The following is a 16,539-nucleotide window of genomic DNA, read 5'->3' as shown; positions in this document are numbered from 1 at the left end:
CAAATGGAACCCAGGGAAGAAAGCACAGTATCAGCTGCTTCAAAAAGACAGGATAGAGGGGGCTCCTGGGTGGCCCAGTCCGTTGGGCGTCAGACTCTGGCTCAGGTCATGATCTCGCGGTTTGTGAGCTCAAGCCCCACGTCGGGTTAGCTGCTGTCAGCAAAAAGCCCGCTTCCGATCCTCTGTTCCCCCTCTCTCTACCCTCCCCGCCCCCCACTGCTTGTTCTCTCTCAAAAACCAATTAAAAAAAAAAAAAAAGACAGGATAGAGGCACCTGGGTCGCTCAGTGAGTTAAGCCTCTGACTCTTGCTTTCAGCTCCGGTCACGATCTCACAGTTGTAAGATCAAGCCTGCACCCGGTGCTCCACTGGCTGTGGAGCCCGCTTGGGAGTCTCTCTTGCCCTTGTCCTCCGCCCCTCCCCCGCTTGCTCACACCCATGCACCTACAGGTGTGCTCTCTCTCAAAAAAAAAGATTAAATAAGTAAAACAGGACACCAAAACACAGGATGAAAGAATAAACAGATAAGGTGGACTTCATCAAAATTGAAATCTTTTGTGCTGCCAACAACACCTTCAAGAAAATGAAAAGACAACCAACAGAACAGGAGAAAATATTTGTAAATCCTATTTCTGATAAGACAGTCGTATACGGTGTACATAAAGAACTCTTGCAACTCAACAAGAAGACAAATAATCCAACTTAAAAATGGACTCGAACAGACATCGGCATGGCCGATACGCACATGCCGGGATGCTCAACATTATTCATTTTTAATATTTCAATTAATTTAGTATTTCAATTTTTCTATTTTATCTACATTTTATAATTCATTACTATTAGCCATCAGGGAAATGCAAATCAAAACTATGAGATACCACTCTACCCCCACTGGGCTAAACAGTGAAAAAGACACATAACAAGTAGATGGATATGGCCAAGCTGGCACAGCCACAGATTGCTGGTGAGAATGTAAAAGGGTGTAGCCACTTTGGAAACCGGCCTGATGGTTCTTCCAGAGATCAGACATAGACATACGAGCTGACACAGCATTTCCGTTCCTTGAGAAACGAAAACAGATGTCCAGACGAAACGTATACATGAATCCCCATTGCAGCATGACTCATAGTGGTCAAAAAGTATAAACAATCCAAGTGCTAATCAAGATCGATGACTAACAGTGGTATATCTATGCAACGGAATGTTATTCAGCTACGAAAAGGAACGACGTACTGATATATTCTGCAACACGGAGGAACCTTGAAAACATTACGTTAAGCGCAAGAAATCAGAAGACCCCATCTCATATCCTCGTATTCATACGAAATGTCCCAGACAGGCAAATCTGTATAGACAAGAAAGCAGATTCGTGGTTGTTTAGCACTGAGGCTGGGGGGGGGAGGGTGGAGGAGGATGGGGACTGACTAACAGGAGAAAAGAGGGTTTCTTTCGGGGGTGGCTAAAAATAGTCTGAAATTGGTTGTGGTCATGGTTACAACACGTCGTGAGCAGCCTCAAAGACACTGAACTATATACTTTAAAGGTGAATTGTATCTCAAGAAAATTGTTTAGGGGCGCCTGGGTGGCTCAGTCGGTTAAGCGTCCGACTTCAGCTCAGGTCACGATCTCGCGGTCCGTGAGTTCGAGCCCCGCGTCGGGCTCTGGGCTGATGACTCAGAGCCTGGAGCCTGCTTCCGATTCTGTGTCTCCCCCTCTCTCTGCCCCTCCCCCATTCATGCTCTATCTCTCTCTGTCTCAAAAATAAATAAATGTTAAAAAAAAAAAAGAAAAAAAAAAAGAAAATTGTTTAAAAGAGAGAGAGAGGGGGGCGCCTGGGTGGCGCAGTCGGTTAAGCGTCCGACTTCAGCCAGGTCACGATCTCGCGGTCCGTGAGTTCGAGCCCCGCGTCAGGCTCTGGGCTGATGGCTCAGAGCCTGGAGCCTGTTTCCGATTCTGTGTCTCCCTCTCTCTCTGCCCCTCCCCGTTCATGCTCTGTCTCTCTCTGTCCCAAAAATAAATAAATGTTGAAAAAAAAAATAAAAAAAAAATAATAAAAAAAAAAAAAAGAGAGAGAGAGAAAGGGAGACCGTTATACAACTCGGAAGCCTGGCCTTTCACGTCCAGATGCTTAGTCACTCCTCACTATTCTGGGTCCCTCTTACCGTGCCAAGCTTCCGGACGTAGAGGTAACACGCAGCTCCTATTCACTGTTGTAAACACATTTGAATCTGTTCCTCACCCTGGGGTCCTTGAACATCCTACAACCACAGCACAACACCTACATTCCTCTCCACCACGGAGGCCCCACCGGCCGCCACCCCGGCTCTCCTTGGCCTTTGATGACATGTTCCAAATTACGAATAGGGTTCAAGAGAGAAGGATAAAATGATAGAGAACTATCAGCATCCGAAGACGGTTCAGGGTTCTGAGTATGTGTACTCACGGGAAAATGGCAACAGATTTTTTGGTCTCCAAGAAGAATCCCAAGAATCACTAGAGTGGGGAGCAAGGTTGGAGAGGCAAGGGAGAGACTTTCCTGTAGCTGTCCCCCAGAGTTGCCGGCCATCCCAAACAGGCAGTGTTACGAGAGGCCTGGGTAGAGAGGTGTGGCAGATGATGTCACTAGGGCCTTTTAGTCAGGCAGAAACAGCACTGTCACTGCGACAGCCATTATTCTGAACGGACGATGCTTGAAACCACAAGAGGCGTTCTTGAAGCATCAATGCAGTGAGGAATTTAAAAGCATCCTGATAACTGATTTCTGAGAAAATACCCAAGGAAACAATGTACAAAAAATGTATAACCCTAAAATATAAGAGCAAGCACAGATCAGATTATTAATCCAAGGATTTGGACGGTGCACTGAACCATGTACTGTCCTTGGCACTGCCCAAGGACAGTAGTTTCGGAGATGGAAAGCTCTCCTCTCAGCTCTCAAGTCGTCTGCTGCACAACCAAGGTGGTGCCGCTCATCTTTCTAGTATTTTCTTTATAATCCTGACCCTCAAATCTCTATCAGAATTGGACCTCGCATGGCAGTAGCCCGCGGAAGGTAGCAACGCCCACCCTCAAAAACCTTCCCAGATTTCCTGAAAAAACAACCAAGTCCCTCACCTGAATGCTAATACAGCACTGTGTGTCAACTAACTGGAATTCACATGAAAGCTTAAAAGACAACAACAAAGTCATCTGGCTGGGTCCAAACACAAAAGCTGGTATAGCGTGGCCCCCACCAAACCTCCTTACTGAATAGAAATACCTACTGTATGTCAGAAAAGACATATTCCACTCCAAATTCCTCGAGTCTTGGAGATTGAGTCCAGACATCCAGAACCAAAGAACCAAGTAGCTACGGCCTTGCCACACCTGCTCAGGGCAGACTTACTCCAGTTACTCTCCCAGGGCGAGTAAGACTGGAGGCCCCAGCTCTTCTATTGTGTTTTCAGGAGACAACAAACAGAACTGTAAAAACCACTAATTGCCTTACCTAAAATCTGTGAATGGATGGTTAAATGAGTATTTTTATTTTGCTTGGTTTTTTTAATCTGTGTAAAGTTTTTATTTATTTTGAGAGAGAGAGAGAACGAGTACAAGCAGGGGAGGGGCAGAGAGAGAGAGAGAGAATGCATCCCAAGTAGGCTCCACACCATCAACACAGAGCCCAACTTGGGCCCTAACTCACAAACTGTGAGGTCATGACCTGAGTAGAAATCCAGAGTTGGACGCTTAACGGACTGAGCCACCCAGGCACGTCTATTTCGCTTGTGTTTCTTTTTAAATGAAACTTTACCCCTAGAATTTCCATGCATTGTTTTGTTTTGTTTTTTCATAAAAGCACAGGTTACAGCCACATTGGAACGTGAACCCCGCACAGTCCGCAACTGCTTACCTGCAGCATATGACCGCCTTACACGAAAGCGCCAAATCCAGGAAGCTTCTCCTGACTTCAAAGGACAGTGCGTACTTCAGGGTGTGGCCATCGATGATGAGGGCCACATCGTTCTCCTTGCCCAACAGATTCCCAAGGTCGGTGCAATGCTGCGTAATGGCTGCCCTTGTTGCCTGAAACGAGAGGGGGGGGGGGCATGTGTTTAGTATTTCAAATTTTAGGTGTTTAATATATCAAGAACAGAGTGCCATATCCATTCTAATGTAACGCATACAGAGTCCGATGTGGCGTGTGTCTGGAATTCGCTGGAATGCCTGCTAGGTCTGTTGTATGGATGAACGTATCCCCTTTAATGATATTTACATCTGACATTTAAAATAACCTACTCTAGTTACAGTCCAGGCTGAACTACGGCATCCAAATTCTTCTCCGTTGGAATTTTAATTGCTAAGGTTCTGAGGACAGTTTTTCTCCCCACTCCTTTATACTCCATATGGAGTTTTCTCAGTGCCTCTAGAACAGGAGACTCCATACAAACAAATGGGTGGTGGTGGTTTTTTTTATTATTATTATTTCCAAAAGATAAAGGTGCTAAAACTTAAATGGCAAACATTTCTCAGTTTGCGCAAGATAATCGTTAAAGCCTCTAAAAAGTATTAGGGGATATAAAATTAATACAAAAGATTAATTTCTTTTCTCTGCTGAGATCTTCAGATTAAAGCATTTCTCCCCATGGGTCGTCACAAGAAGAAACAAACTGATCATGTTTTTCATGTTCCAGAAAACACTTAATCAAATTAAACACTTTAAAATAATACGTTTTAAGATATTAGTACCAGCCTAAATAAGCATCTTGGTGTGATGTCTCTTATCAGATAGAATTAAAGCATAGAATCATTCTTTGGATTAAAAAAAAAAAACTTGGGGCGCCTGGGTGGCTCAGTCGGTTAAGTGGCCGACTTCGGCTCAGGTCATGATCTCACGGTCCGCGAGTTCAAGCCCCGCGTCGGGCTCTGTGCTGACAGCTCAGAGCCTGGAGCCTGTTTCAGATTCTGTGTCTCCCTCTCTCTAAACCTCCCCTGTTCATGCTCTGTCTCTCCCTGTCTCAAAAATAAATAAAAACGTTAAAAAAAATTTAAAAAAATAAAAAATAAAAAAAAAGTATATCTGACTTCCCAGTGAATTTATGACTACGAGTAGGATATCTGCTTCAAACAGGAGAATAAAATCTCTGGCTCACAAAAATATATGGTTTAAATGAATCGGGGAAACACAAAAGTCTGCTGAAATTATCGTCTGGACGACTGTCCTTTGGCTATTAAGCTACATTTACATATAATTTATCCACATGATAACATAAATTACCGTCTTCAAGAAACATGTCAAATGGACAGGAATCTTTCCACCGCTAGTTAAACCGAGCATCAGCTACTACCACAAAGTGGAAAACAGGTTCTACTGTCTTACTGCTCAGTTTTCATTCTCAGTAAGAGACTTCCAACAACACTTATCAGAAAGATGTATTTGAGGCATAATTGTGGCCTAGAGTCCCGTTCTGGAGTCAGATGGCCCAGGGACTGGTCCCAGCTCTCCACTTATTACCTCTGTGACCCTGGGCGGGTTACTTAACCTCTTTAAACAACAATTCTCAAGTGTAAAAATGGGGCTAAGAATACTTACCTCACAGCACTTTTGTTATAAACAAATGAGCTAATCAGGGCAACCTGCTTAACACTGAGCTTGGCAGATAATAAGCACTCAATGAAGCCCATTCTTCCTCTGGTTACTACCCTACATCTAGGAAGATACACAGTTGGGCTACTTTGGGCAGTGAATAAATGCCATTGCTGCTGACAATGCCTTCTTTGTCAGCGTAGCGACATAAGCATAATTGATAGAACAGTGCCCTAAGAATAAAAGTTGACTTTCAGTAAAAATAAAGGAAACTTTACACATTTTTTTTTAACTCTTGATTAGTTGCATAATTCTGAATCTCAGACAAAACGTCTACGTTTACCTTATCTGTGCCAACAGCCCGCCCTTTAGAATCTGGGTGGAAAGAAGAAAATCCCACCCACTCAGGGAAATCCCGGTGTGGCGGCCTGGGTGTGTTCACCAGGAAACTCAGACAAGTCTGGGCAATTCTGGAGAGGGTGCTGGCCAGAGGTCGATGCGGGGGGCACAGAAAAACCTCCTGGAAAATATCTTAAAGGGACGAGGCAAGATGTGTGGAACTGGTCCTCGGACAACGTGCCAATACTGTCGTGGAGGCACCGTCTAGCCCAGCGAAACTTACCCTCGCTGCCACCCCACCTCCTGGACTTATGGAGGAAAAGGTTGAGGAATTCAAATCCCTGAGATGAGGAGACCCCTGCCTGTGGCTGTGTTTCAAGGGGGCACAGTACAAATGGAGATACGCGACAGCGGTAAGATCACGGAGGGTACTTTCTCCACTTAGGGTTATTTCTGTCCTGCTCATAAAGACAGACTGGAGCCTTCTTCCTCAGCCTAAGGGTTGGCAGCTGACCGCCCGCGAGCGTGAGAGGCTCTGGGGCATGAGCAGGGAGGGTGCCAAGCACTGGGAATGGGAATGGCAGAAATACGGTTAATGAGGAAACCATGCTCCTCAGACACAGACAGTCCTCCCCTTGCCCCCACAATCAGTCAAGCAGTTATAGGGAAGGACCCGAAAGGGAGCTGGAGTTTCAACAGTGGCAGGCAGGGACACAGAGTCGCACACATGGCCCCTCTTCCTGAGAGCCTCGTCTGCCACAGCCCACGGTGGCCTGGGAAACATGGATGACACTGAGTTGACAGGTTTCCAAGTCGAACCGGGAAAAGTGCTGTGGACTCAATGTGTGTATCTCCCCAAAACTCATTTGTTGAAACTCTAATCCCCAATGTGATGGTTATTTGGAGGTGGGGCCTTTGGGAGGTAACTAGGTCACGAGGGGGAGGCACTCCCAATGAGATCAGTGCCCTTACTAGAAGGGACGAGGGAGTCTCTTCCTTCTCTCCCTTTCTCTCTCTCTCTACCCCGCCCACTCTCCCCCCTCCAGCCACGGGAGGACACAGCTGAAGACAGCTGCTCCACAAACCTAGACGAAAGCCCTTGGATCCAATGTCCTTGGAGCCAATGGATCTGCCGGCACCTTGATCTTAGACTTCCCAGCCTTCAGAACCATGAGGAATAGATTTCTGTTGGTTAAGCCACCCAGTTTTGGGGACAGCAGACCAAGCTAAGACAAAAGACGACCCCTTGAGCCCACCGGTGATGCAGCACTTCTCTTGGCATAATGGATTTGGATACGAAAAGACGTGGCCTGTGACCAAGGCAACACACAGACGGAGCACACGACAACTGCCATCACGTTTCCTGCCTGGAATGACCCTCCTAACATAGCAGCCGTAGGACAGATCCGCGCTTAGTACCGAACGTGGAAGAAAAGGCTGCTAATACGGGGGCGCAGGGAGAGGGGAGGCAGGACAAGGCCTCTTGGAGCAGGAGATGCCCGTGGAAGTGAATGATGACCCCTTGGCCGAGTTGAACTGCAAACCGTAGAAACGTAGCAGTCACGTTTTCCCTTTGCAGAGACTGAACCAAACATGGCTGTTACTATGTGGGCCATTTGGCCTTCCTGGTACATTTTCCTTTCCCTTTTTTCCAAGTTTTTTTTTTTTTCAACGTTTATTTATTTTTGGGACAGAGAGAGACAGAGCATGAACGGGGGAAGGGCAGAGAGAGAGGGAGACACAGAATCGGAAACAGGCTCCAGGCTCCGAGCCATCAGCCCAGAGCCCGGCGCGGGGCTCGAACTCACGGACCGCGAGATAGTGACCTGGCTGAAGTCAGACGCTTACCCGACTGCGCCACCCAGGCGCCCCTTTTTCCAAGTTTTTATTTAAATTCCAGTTAGTCAACGTACAGTATAATATTAGTTTCAGGTGTAGAACCCAATGATTCATCATTTACATACAACACCCAGGGCTCATCACAACTGCCCTCCTTAATACCCATCGCCAATTTAGCCCATCCCCCTGCCCCTCCCCTCCAGTAACCCTCAGCTTGTTCTCTATAATTAAGAGGCTGTCTTCTGGTTGATCTTTCTTATTCCTTTTGCCTGCCACACTCTCTACTCCTAACCGCCGCTCCTGTCCAAACCGTCCTGTTCTCTCACTTCATCTACATGGAATCGCACCTTTGCCTTTGCGATTGAAAACCTTCCCTCCCACTAAAACCTCTCCTAACTCCCCGTCCTCCCAACTCCACCCTTGACTTGTCTCCAGCCTCCACTTCAGTTCCTTCCAATGCCCACTCAGCAATAATCTTTGATCAAACCCAGACTGGTTGGGTTCATTGCACACGTGTGGCAGAATATAGGTCCCTTCTGTGCAGTTCTCAAGCAAGCCAATCGAAGGTATTACTATCACAAACAGTTCCTTATTCTCAAATGGACTATGATTCAAAAGTCTATTTGTAAGTCGGTTATTGGGCACTTAGAATCTATTTTCCCAAAGGAACGATGTTACAAATTGTGGTTGGATCCCAGGGCCTGTTAATGCCTATTTAGCCTAGTCGCTAAACTTTATACTGCAGTCTCTTATTTTAATAAAAAACCAATTACTGAAAGTTACAATGGACTTAGCTGTTATGAGGGGCACGGGGAGTTGGGACTAGAAGTTTCATTCCCAGAAAGATACAGAACATTCCAAAACCCTTCGCTAGAATTTGCCTTTTAGGCATTAATATTAAACAATCTATTTCCAGGTTTTCCATACATGTTCTACAATTTTATTTTCCTTTGCAATTAAAAACACACACGGTTTATAGCCAAAAGCGAGCGAGTACAACTACAGACCATTCCTGTAGGTGCACCAAACACTCACCGCTCCCTTGGTTGAGCTGTACTGGGAGCCCTGCATTTCTTATCAGTAAGCTCTACGCTGGCCTTTCCATTTTCAGGGTTTTTTTTTAATTATATAAACACCATAGACAGTGCTACCCTTGATCTCAGGAAATGGTTGTCTGCTCACAGATCACAGGTTCATCTGAAGTACAGCTGAAGTTCAACCTGAATTTATGCGCAGGTGGGATCTGAAAGGTGGCTCTCCGGTTAATCACCCCGGGTTTAATCAACCCAGAAAGATGAAGATTTCTAGAATCTGGATGCATTTCTACCGATTTGCAGATAGCAGGAATCTTTCCTCAAAATGAAACCGTTCCAGCAACACTGCAAAATGTCGAGGTAGGTAACCCTCTCCCTCCGTGAGCTTGGCAAGTGTCGAGAGGAATTTCGTAGACGCTGAGGTAGCAGCAGCTGCCTCAGACCCCACTTTGATGTTCTGCAAATTCCAACGGGCTCAGAGCTGACCATGCTGAAAGCCAGGATGGTTCAAGTTTCACGAGCTGCAATTCAGCCAAAGCATACTACGCCTTCGAGAACAAACTCCCTTCTCCTGGATTAACCTCGGGCTAATGAGTATCTAATGGTGATGCTCATCCTCTAGACCATGGGTTCAAAAGGGTTTTGTTGTTTTTCCATTCCAGCCGCCTATTTTTCTTGTCTCTTGCCCACTGTCCTACGTGACTTCTCTCGCCGCTGCATTCTACCATTGTTTCACCCATTCCCACTGTCCGGACTGTCAGACCAGCCACAGCAGCATTCTTCTTATTCTTCTTATTCTTGCCCCTTCCTTTATTTTACTATCATTTTCGCTTCCAATATACTCACACTTGTTTCCTGACAGCATTAACACGCACAATACTTTGGCATTTATAAATCCTAATGGATATGAAAGTTTGTAACACTTAAAAGACAAAGCACAAACCCAGCAAACCCACGACAGGCAAATAAAGAAAGTCAAGGCTGGGAAGACAAGATAGTGACTCATGGCCCCTACTGGCAGCTGTTGATGCCTGGAGAGCGGATACCTTTCTGCTCCGGATGTTGCTTTGTTCTAATCTATGAATACCTCTAAACGAGGTTCATTAAAAAGTAAGAGGAATCTCTGTTAAGTGTGTAATGTTCCAAGGATTTCCTAGAATGCTAATAATTTCAAGGCGGATAGGATGCTATTTCACAGGCACTGGGCAAACCTTCTTAAGAGATAATTTGGCCTCTTGCCTCCATGTACCCAAGTACCTGTCTGGTACCCTCAAGTCACCTCTTATTGTCACCCCCATCAAGCATTTCTAGACACTGGCCATCTCCACCTCCCACAAAATGTTCTATTGCTGACAAAAAAAAATTTTTTTTTTATCTTCTGAGAGTAAACCAACTCAATTTACTGAATTCACAGTAACAGACAAGCCTCTACAGAGGTTTTGTTTTGGTTAATCGACTTCATTGAGCTATAATTAATATAAGGTTGAGCCATTTTATTTTATTTTATTTTATTTTTTTCAACTTTTTTTATTTTTATTTTTGGGACAGAGAGAGACAGAGCATGAACGGGGGAGGGGCAGAGAGAGAGGGAGACACAGAATCGGAAACAGGCTCCAGGCTCCGAGCCATCAGCCCAGAGCCCGACGCGGGGCTCGAACTCACGGACCGCGAGATCGTGACCTGGCTGAAGTCAGACGCTTAACCGACTGCGCCACCCAGGCGCCCCAAGGTTGAGCCATTTTAAATGCACAATTCAAGGAGTTTCGGCAAAGGTACGCAGTCATGTGACTCTGTCCATAACCAACACATAGAACATTTCCATTACCCTAAAAACGTTCCGTCCTGCCATTCTGCAGGCAATCTCACCCCCACCCCACCCCCAACCCATTCCCTAGCAATCCTCAATCCACCCTGTCACTATAGTTTTGCCTTTTTGCGGATGCCATATAAATAGAATCAGAGTTCACAGTGTCTTCTGTCTGGCCTATTCATCTAGCCTAAGGCTTTGCGATCTGTCCAGTGTTTCTGCACTTATCAATTCCTTTCTGTTTCTGAGTCGTATTCCGCTGTATGAATATGCCCCATTTTGTTTAATTCACTCACCCATTCTTACACATCTGGGTTGCTTCCAGTTTTAGGAGATCATGAATAATGCTAGTGTAAGTATTTTAGTCTTTGTGTGGACACATACTCCTACTTCTCCTGGGTAGACACCTAAGATTGGAACCACTCTGTCATACTACCTACACAGACACACAGAGCAAGTGTTCATCTAACTTTAATTTTTTTTTTTAACATTTACTCATTTTTGAGAGACAGAGAGAGACAGAGCATGAGCAGAGAAGGGGCAGAGAGAGAGACACACAGAATCTGAAGCAGGCTCCAGGCTCTGAGCCATCAGCACAGAGCCCGATGCGGGGCTTGAACTCACGAACTGCGAGCTATGACTTGAGCCGAAGTCGGACACTCAACCGACTGAGCCACCCAGGCGCCCCAAGTGTTCATCTAACTTTAAAGAGACCGGGAGGGGCTGTTTCCGACTTAAAAAGACACGGCTGAGGCACTTCGCCTTCTGCCCAGGCCCACGTGCACGCCCTGGCTGCTCCCCGCAATCCTCGTCCACACGGGCACCATCCGTCTTTTCGATTTCAGCCCTTCTCGTGGGCGTGCAGTGTCAGATTTAGTGGTTTTCATTTGCATTTCCCTAATGACTAATGGTGTTGACTATTTCCTAATGTTTAATGAATTAAACGAATTCTGTCTGGGGGGATTTTAAGACACACAAGTAAGCAAAGTGGAATAATTCAGGGAGTACACAGGGGCCGTTCTTGTGCAGGCTGATAAGCCCCAAGAACCCCTCTTCAGGAGAGCTGGGATATCCTACTTTTCAATTTCTTCTTTTTACATCTCTCATCTCTAGAAGACCCACGTTTTCGTGGAAAGGCATCCCAGACAGTGTGAGAAAGGGGACTCAGGAGGTGGGGAATATGGCAGAAAACTGGCAGCAGCTGTAAATGAACAAGTATCATTTATTTAAAGCGAGGGGGAGGGGGGACCATTTACCATTTATTGTCCACTTATTTTTAGCCTTCAGGGCCTAGAAAAATGTCTGAAGACTGCAATCACTGCTATTTATTGGAAGACCATTTGACTAACAGTTGTGACTGAGCTCAAATCATTCAGGTTAAAGAATTCCCTGAAAACATGTACTTTCATTATCACAAAGGATATTAAATAGCAAACCTAATAGGCTTACTTTATTCAAAAAGCTGTATTTTGATTTTAGTAGCAGGAATCGCCTTACATGCTAAACAAATATATTCTTGAATGGCCATATATAATGAGATCTCAAAAATAATTTATATGCTCTAAAAAGCATTGCTATTTGAATATGGACTGCGAATCTTTTTTTTTTTTTCAATTTGTTAAAATGTGGAATTCTTCTTAAAGTAGATAACCCTTTTCCTCTAAGAAAATGATTTCAAAGTGTGACCCTCCTGCAAGAAGAATGCAAAATCAGCATTTGTCAGTGATCATTCAGCTGTGTATAAAATGACCCTCCATAATTCCATGAACGATTGCTTGTCACACGTTTGTCCAGACTGGATCTCTGGGAGTCACCGGAGACTTCAGAGACACAATGAATCACTGCCACGGTTAATATCACACTAACCAGGAGTAATTTTACTATGAACACAAACACTTTAACTTAATTAATTTTCTGACCTTTGGGGATTTAAATTTTTAACCTTCGGCGTATTCATAGCTATCACCTATTTAGCTATCTCTAAAATCTGCTCGACACTTGGAGTTATTTTAAAGTGCCCGGACCAAACACAATGGTGATCACGTTTATACATTTAAAAAGAAACTACTGCAGGAAATCATCTCCAGACAATTAAAATTTGCAAAGTAGTTGAAATGAACCGCGTGATTAATTATGTCACATAAACTTTAGCAAAGGAAGACAGAGGGCCATCTTACATGGAAGGACAAGGTACCAACAGCAACCCAAAGATCCACATTTGGCTCAAGTGACGAATGCTGGTATCTGCTAAGTCATCACAGAAAGCATAGCATAAGTAGCGCAAAGTCATTTCAATTTCTGAACTACTCCCTTGCTTTACAATAAAACCAATTTTTTATATAACTTATTGCCAAACTGGTTTCCATACGACACCCAGTGCTCCTGCCGACAAGCGCCCCCCTCACTGCCCATCACCCACTTTCCCCTCTCCCCCAACCCCCATCAACCCTCAGTTTGTTCTCGGTACCCAAGAGTCTCTTACGGTGTGCCCAATTCCTTAAAACCATATGCTCACTTTTTGAATAACCCTTACAGGTGCCGTGTAGGAAAATGAACATAATAATCTTAACTAGTTAATTTCCTGCCCTTAAGGACTCAAAGTTTTAACTTTAGTATTTCAATAGTACAGCCACTACACTTACTACTCCTAAAACCTTCTTAACTCTCAGAGGAATTACAATGTGCCCAGGCTGTGTGTGACTCATGCAAACAACACATGACAGTATAAAAAAAAAAAAAAAATCCAAATTCCACGAGGCAGCTGTGGTCTGTGTGAGGTAGCGAACAGGGAATCATGAAGGCTCTGGCCACGCGAAGACACTGTGATCTTTGGCTCACCACTAGGACCTACTAGAGCAAAAAGACGACACACAAATTGCTGAGACTGGCCCACCACCCACAGCGCCCCGGCTGTGGCTGAGCCACCTCAGACAAGTTCTGGAAAGCACCTACCAGTGGGACCTCTTCGATTTTCCTTGAATCAGCAGGAGTCGGGGGGAGAGAGAGAGTTATGTGAGAGGAAAGAACAGCTGTATACAAATCCCCTATGTTAGGAAAATACGTCGTGTTTATGTGGAACAATGGTAGCACATTTAAAACTGGGAATACTTTCTAGAGGATACTCGCCAGTTGGTGAAATCAGTGGTGTATTTTATTACATATGGATTTTTAAAATAAAACCAAATAAGCAAAAATGTGTAGAATAAGTCCCATTTCCACTGGAGATCACCACACTGATGACTGGGCAAGGAGGAACTCTCAGCACATACGCCTGGCCAGAAGGCTTCCCCAGTTGTGCAGAATCCATTAACAACCTGGGGGGGTGGGGGGAGGGGGCAGGCCGGGAGTCAGGCTGGAACACCCCTCACCATTCTCTTGTCTACACAGACTGACAAGGATTCAAGGTCACGGAGACAGAAGTTTACATTGAAATATAGAACAAAAAAAGAAAAACCTTTAATCAATCTTTAGCCATTAAGAGCTTATTATGTGCACAGGTTTGTAGGGGTGGAGAGGCCCTACGCAAAGGAAGGAGAAACATCGACAATGGCACACGACAGCCAAAGACCACTGTGGGCAGCGGGTACCGACACAGGCCTGTAAGGCTGGGGAACCACAGGCACAGCTGGGAAGGTGCCGGGGGGGGTGGCGAGGCTGGGAGGACAGAAGGAACCATTTGTACACCCAAATGCAAAGCAACGGCTTCTACATATAAAAATACCACACTCAGATGTTCACCCACCTACAGCAGAGATGACGGAGTGGGACGGGAGACGGACCAGCAAGGAGTCTTCAGATGATGAGAGTCTAACCTCTGACTGGGGTCACAGAGACAAAACCAGGAAACGCATTTCACGAGAAGGATGCGTGGTGTCTGGTGAATGGTCAGAGGGCAAGAGAGGAGATGGGGAGGGTAGCCAGCGTCTGTCTGGCCTGCTAAAAGAGGCCAGTGGCTGGGAAATGGATGTGGGAGGACGCGGGGAGGGGTCTGTGACTGGGGGACAGCAGATACTTCATTTTGACTTTGCGTACAGACAGGTGGCTCTTTGGCTCAAGAGCAACCTACCGTTCCCTGTAAGTACTGGTCTGAACGCCTGCGGGGGGACGGGGTGGGGGGTGGAGTAGGGAGCCTCTCTGGCCCTGGACTACCCCGCCCGGCTCTCTGGGGACACCGCTACTCAGAAGTCCCTCCGAAGTCTGCGGAGCTCAGAGCGAACTTCCGGCAGCCACCGCTTGTCCTTTGTGGATCATGTAACCCCTCAATCAATGCCGGTTGAAGACTGGAAAAAGAAACCGTTTGGGCAGTTTCCTTACCACTCCCTCTGGGTGAAGAAAGCAAACAAACAAATCACTCAGCATACAGCAGGTGTTGCGAAAACGCTTGCCACCCCTTCTGGGGGGAATATTTGCTGCTTCCTGAACTCCTGACCCTGGCCAGAACAATCGCTCACTGTCTGGTGTGAATCATCACTTCTCTGCTCCTGCCGTCCCTTCTGCACATCACTGCACTCGTCTGGTGACAAGGGCCTTCTATTCATAGTTCGTTAAAGCACTTGAGACATGAGCTTGGCAGACCACTCACACAGTAAGTGGCCGTGGGACGCCAAATGTGAGGGCGCAGCCACGCACGGAACTGCAAAAGCTCTCTTCAAGGCGCTTACGCGTTCGTGAGGAAACAGGTGTGAAGCAAATAGATACCTCACACCTGCTGTGAGTTTTATGTGCCACGGAACGAAGTCCGGCGGGGCTCAAGAAGCAGGAGTCCATCGGAAGCCGGACGAGGGCGTCAGCCAAGGAGACCGAGACTGGCTTACGGGCAGAAGTACAGCAGTTTATGCCCAACTGGAGAAAAGGTCCTGACAATTGATTTGAGTGGCCAGGAAACATAACCAACACGGTGAGTTTAGGTTAAGTACTCATCCCACATTTGACAAAAAAATTTTTTTATCCAAAATTTAAAAGCCACGAGAGCTTTGACAGCCGGTGTCTCTTGAAAAATTACAGTCTCTGGGAGGCCTAGGCTGTGGTTCCTGAGAAGCAACATCCAACCATCCCCGACAAATGCACGCCGGCCACGGTGCCACCCAGTCCCTACTGTTGCCCCAACACTGGGAGGTCAAGTATCACTGGTCAGTGGGCATGTGCTGTGGTTGCTCTGACCCACTTCTCCATTGAAAGTGGGAACGAAAATCACTAGGGCGGGCCAGAGCTTGCTGGTGACGGGGTGGGGGGGCGGGTGGAGACAGAGAGCTACGTTAGCACTCCCACCATGCCCCTGGCCTGCCGGCCGGGGCCCCATGCTCCCAGCTCGATGAGCACCGTGTTCTTTGGTTTCTAACTGGACACAAGTCGAGGTCCCACCAGGGCTCTGCCCACATTCTCGTTACAGCTGTCGTGGGCCGTTGCCAATCCAGGCACGGTTCCAGATTCTTTATTCTACCTAGTTGATGAAGGTTCAGCCCCTAAAATTAAACTAGTAAAACTGAGAGAACATGCAAATTCCCAGATTGAAAACCCAAAAGCTGTCCAGAGGAGTGAGGATTTCCTGAAGCTCCTGAAATTGCTTTCAGTAGAGATTTCACCTTTAACACGTGTACACACACACACACACACACACACACACACAATTTTCCAGATGGCTAGAATTTCTATAGGGAAAAATGAAGTGTCAGCTGTAGTACTGAAATTTTTGCATAAGATGGCATATTGGATGGAAGGAATAACTGTGAATGTGTCTATAAGAACTTCTTTCTTCGTGTACACATTTTTGGGCTCCTAAGCCTTAGTACTAAATGCTTGAGACAAGAGATGAAAAGTTATTCTGAGAAGAAAATAAATAATACACACACACACACACACACACACACACACACACACACACACACGATATACATGATATCCTAGAAAAAACATAAAATATAGAAAATATTTATTATAAAATACCAAATATCAGGTGTA

General features: G+C 45.9%; 1 protein-coding gene across 12 annotated transcripts in view; it reads right to left on the bottom strand.

The window, feature by feature from the left end:
- The window catches only part of LOC125172019 (phospholipid-transporting ATPase IB), a 647,472-nt gene that overhangs the window by 333,232 nt on the left and 297,701 nt on the right, over positions 1-16,539 (bottom strand). For all 12 annotated transcript variants that reach the window (XM_047869466.1, XM_047869485.1, XM_047869458.1 and 9 more), the window contains one exon: positions 3,889-4,061. In XM_047869466.1, coding sequence (XP_047725422.1) covers positions 3,889-4,061 — 173 coding nt within the window. The remainder of the gene's footprint in view (positions 1-3,888; positions 4,062-16,539) is intronic.

Source organism: Prionailurus viverrinus, chromosome A1, assembly GCF_022837055.1.
Source record: "Prionailurus viverrinus isolate Anna chromosome A1, UM_Priviv_1.0, whole genome shotgun sequence".
Taxonomy (NCBI): domain Eukaryota; kingdom Metazoa; phylum Chordata; class Mammalia; order Carnivora; family Felidae; genus Prionailurus; species Prionailurus viverrinus.
The sequence above is the reverse complement of the archived record's forward strand: the minus strand, read 5'-3'. Positions and strand labels throughout refer to the sequence as shown.